We start from the raw sequence: 2,741 nt of genomic DNA, 5'->3' as shown, positions 1-2,741 counted from the left end.
CTCCTAGGAGTGAATCAATAAAAATATGCATGTACATAAAAATTTATATTTGGCCCAGGCAGCGTGGCTCAGTGATTGATGTCAACTCATGGACTAGGAGGTCACAGTTCGAATTCCAGTCAGGGCACATACCTGGGTTGTGGGCTCGAACCCGTGTGGGGCATGTAGGAGGTAGCTCATTGTTTCTCTCTCATCGTTGATATTTCTCTCTCTCTCTCTGAAGTTAATAAAAATATTTAATTGCTCACAGCCAACTGACCTGGAGTTTTTTTAATTGCTTTACTTAGCCACATACAGGGACATTTCACATAAACATCTGGATTTCCTGACTCTGAAAATAATGATAACAGCTGTTCCCACACAGCCACGCCCAGATGGAGCCATCCAATGCCCTCTTCAGACGGTGTGTGCCCTCACCACGTGCACACCTGCCCGCGCCACTCCTTCCTGTTATCTGCCTACGTTTTTATCTGCTTCCCTGCTGTCATGCACCCGTCCCAGGTCCCAGGATCACAGGTGAAGAAGCATGGCTCACAGGCTGGAGCTGGAGGGAATCCCCGAATTCTGTGTCTACAAAACCTGAGATGGAAAACGAAGCAGAAGGGCTTGCTCATGGTCCCGCAGTTCCAGGGACGGTGACAGGCTGCTTCTGAAGTTCTCATCTGCCAGTACCAAACACGTGCCTCCCAACCACAGGAGCCTGCCTGGTGGACTAAGAACTTTATTGTTGGGTGAAAAACGCCTGCTCACAGGTTCCGGGCTGCAGTTCTCGGTTCCCAATCAGTGACCCCCACCTGCCTTGTCCTGGGCTCTTGTCCATTTTGGCAAGATGACCCCGAGGCAGGGAGACTTCCCACGGGCTTTCCCAGGCTGTGGCCCAGGATCAGAAAATACACATCAGTTTCCAGTAAGAGCCCTGAGCAGCTGGAGTCTTTCAGCTCCTCGCTTGGCTCTTCTGGAGTCTGTCCCACAGGAGAAGTTAGCCGCATCCATTCAACAAAGGGAAGAATTCAAGGCCAGTGCGCACTGTCCAGCCATCTTCCCTAAACTCCCAGGGGCTCAGCTTTGTAGTTCGTCTGGATCCTGACTTGGCAGCTTTAGGCCCAGGCGGCTCACAGAACGTACAAAGTAGCGAGGGAGACTGCAGACCAGGTTGAGCTCCTCCTTCCTGGAACCCAGGGCAGGCAGGACGAGCTGGCGGGCATGCAGGTGCAGAGGGAGGTGGCGGGCCTTCGCCTGTGGCAGCCCCAGCTTCCGCAGAGTGCCGGCAGACAGCTTCTGCACAAAGAACAGATGCCCTGTGAGAGCAGCGCCAGCGACAGCGCACCCTTGACCAGATGCATGTCAGAAGCCTGGCATGGAGGCCTCGGACCCAAGCACCCCGGGAGAGGCAGCATGGCAGCCTCCCGCAGAAGCACGGAAGGAAGGGCTGGGACCCAGGTGGGAGCACCCCGCCACAGCAGGGAGGCCGGCGTGGTCAGTTCTCTGCCCACCAAGGAATGGCTGGGGCACCAGGACTGGAAGTGCCTAGCACGGCTCTTCAGCAGCATGAACGGTGACTATGAGCCTTCAGAGAGCCCCTTTCCCCACAGCCTCCTAACAAAACCAGAAACCTTCCCGGCCAGCGTGGCTCTGTGGCTGAGCGTTCACCTATGAACCAAGAGGTCACGGTCAGATTCCCGGTCAGGGCATATGACTGGGTTGCAAGCTTGATCTCCAGTGTGGGGCATGCAGGAGGCAGCCAATCAATGATTCTCTCTCATCATTGATGTCTCTCTCTTTCTCTCTCTCTCTCCTGCTTCCTTCCTCTCTGAAACCAATAAAAAATACACATATATTTAAAAAACCCCAAAATCTGAGACCAATCAAGCAGCAGAAAGGTTTGCTGAGGCCCTGCAGGGGCATGAGGGCAGCAGCGGGCTGCTCCTGTTCTCCCTATGCTGGTAACTGGTGCTGCCGAGTCTGACACCCCTCGGTACGCCCCTCAAGAGCCACATGCAACTCGCAAGCCACGGTTTGCTGCTCTGCTGACTAATAAGTTTGCTGACCACTGTCATATACTACCCTTTACCTCTTTGCACACAATATGCCACAATTGCCTAATCCTCACAGCTTCCAACTACATGGTGACATTTAGTCTAGCAGTGGTTGGCAAACTTATTAGCCAACAGAGTGGCAAACGCAGCTCGCCTGCCGCATGTGGCTCATGAGCCGCAGTTTGCCAACCACTGCACTAGGGGATCACATGGGGAGGCCCAAGTTCTACCCCATAGTCGGCTGCATTTCGGGTCAAATCCGTGTTACCTGAGGGGCCAACTTATTCCAGTCTGAGTACTTATGATCGCCAAGGATTGGGCAATCCAATCCAAAAGACAGGTGAACACGAAGCTGATGTTTTACTCCTTTAAGAAAAAGAGAGAGAAGACTTGTGAGTGGCTACAGAACAGTGCCACTGGCAGCATCTGCTTCTACTCCATTAACTCAAAGCACAGTAAGCTGGCAAAGCCCCAACTACTGGTACATTCAAGTATAAAGAACAATATAACAACCTATAAGCTATTAGGGAGTAAACATTTTAAGTACTGTTACACCCCCAATTTCCCCTTCCCCTCACAGTCCCCTCCCCACCATAGTTAACCATTAGCATCACCCTGGTGTCTATCTCTGCCATGCTGTGTTTTCAAAAAATAGTTTTATTATATAACATAATAGTATTGTTTTACATGTTTTTAACATTTATT

General features: G+C 51.7%; 1 protein-coding gene across 2 annotated transcripts in view; it reads right to left on the bottom strand.

Moving 5' to 3' along the window:
- Positions 1–273: 273 nt before the first annotated feature.
- LOC118728721 (mitochondrial RNA pseudouridine synthase RPUSD4) overlaps positions 274–2,741 on the bottom strand; it is a 6,668-nt gene continuing 4,200 nt past the window's right edge. Inside the window, exons 6-7 of one of the 2 annotated variants that reach the window (XM_036455551.2) lie at positions 2,305–2,402; positions 274–1,278 (exon numbers count right to left, since the gene is read on the bottom strand). In XM_036455551.2, coding sequence (XP_036311444.1) covers positions 1,060–1,278; positions 2,305–2,402 — 317 coding nt within the window. In that variant the 3' untranslated portion in view covers positions 274–1,059. Of the gene's footprint in view, positions 1,279–1,841; positions 1,984–2,229; positions 2,403–2,741 lie in introns of those variants that run through there. The other variant, XR_004990980.2, reaches the window with a different exon arrangement.

The sequence above is a fragment of the Pipistrellus kuhlii genome, unplaced genomic scaffold (assembly GCF_014108245.1).
Source record: "Pipistrellus kuhlii isolate mPipKuh1 unplaced genomic scaffold, mPipKuh1.p scaffold_m20_p_3, whole genome shotgun sequence".
In the NCBI taxonomy this organism is placed as follows: Eukaryota; Metazoa; Chordata; class Mammalia; order Chiroptera; family Vespertilionidae; genus Pipistrellus; species Pipistrellus kuhlii.
The sequence above is the reverse complement of the archived record's forward strand: the minus strand, read 5'-3'. Positions and strand labels throughout refer to the sequence as shown.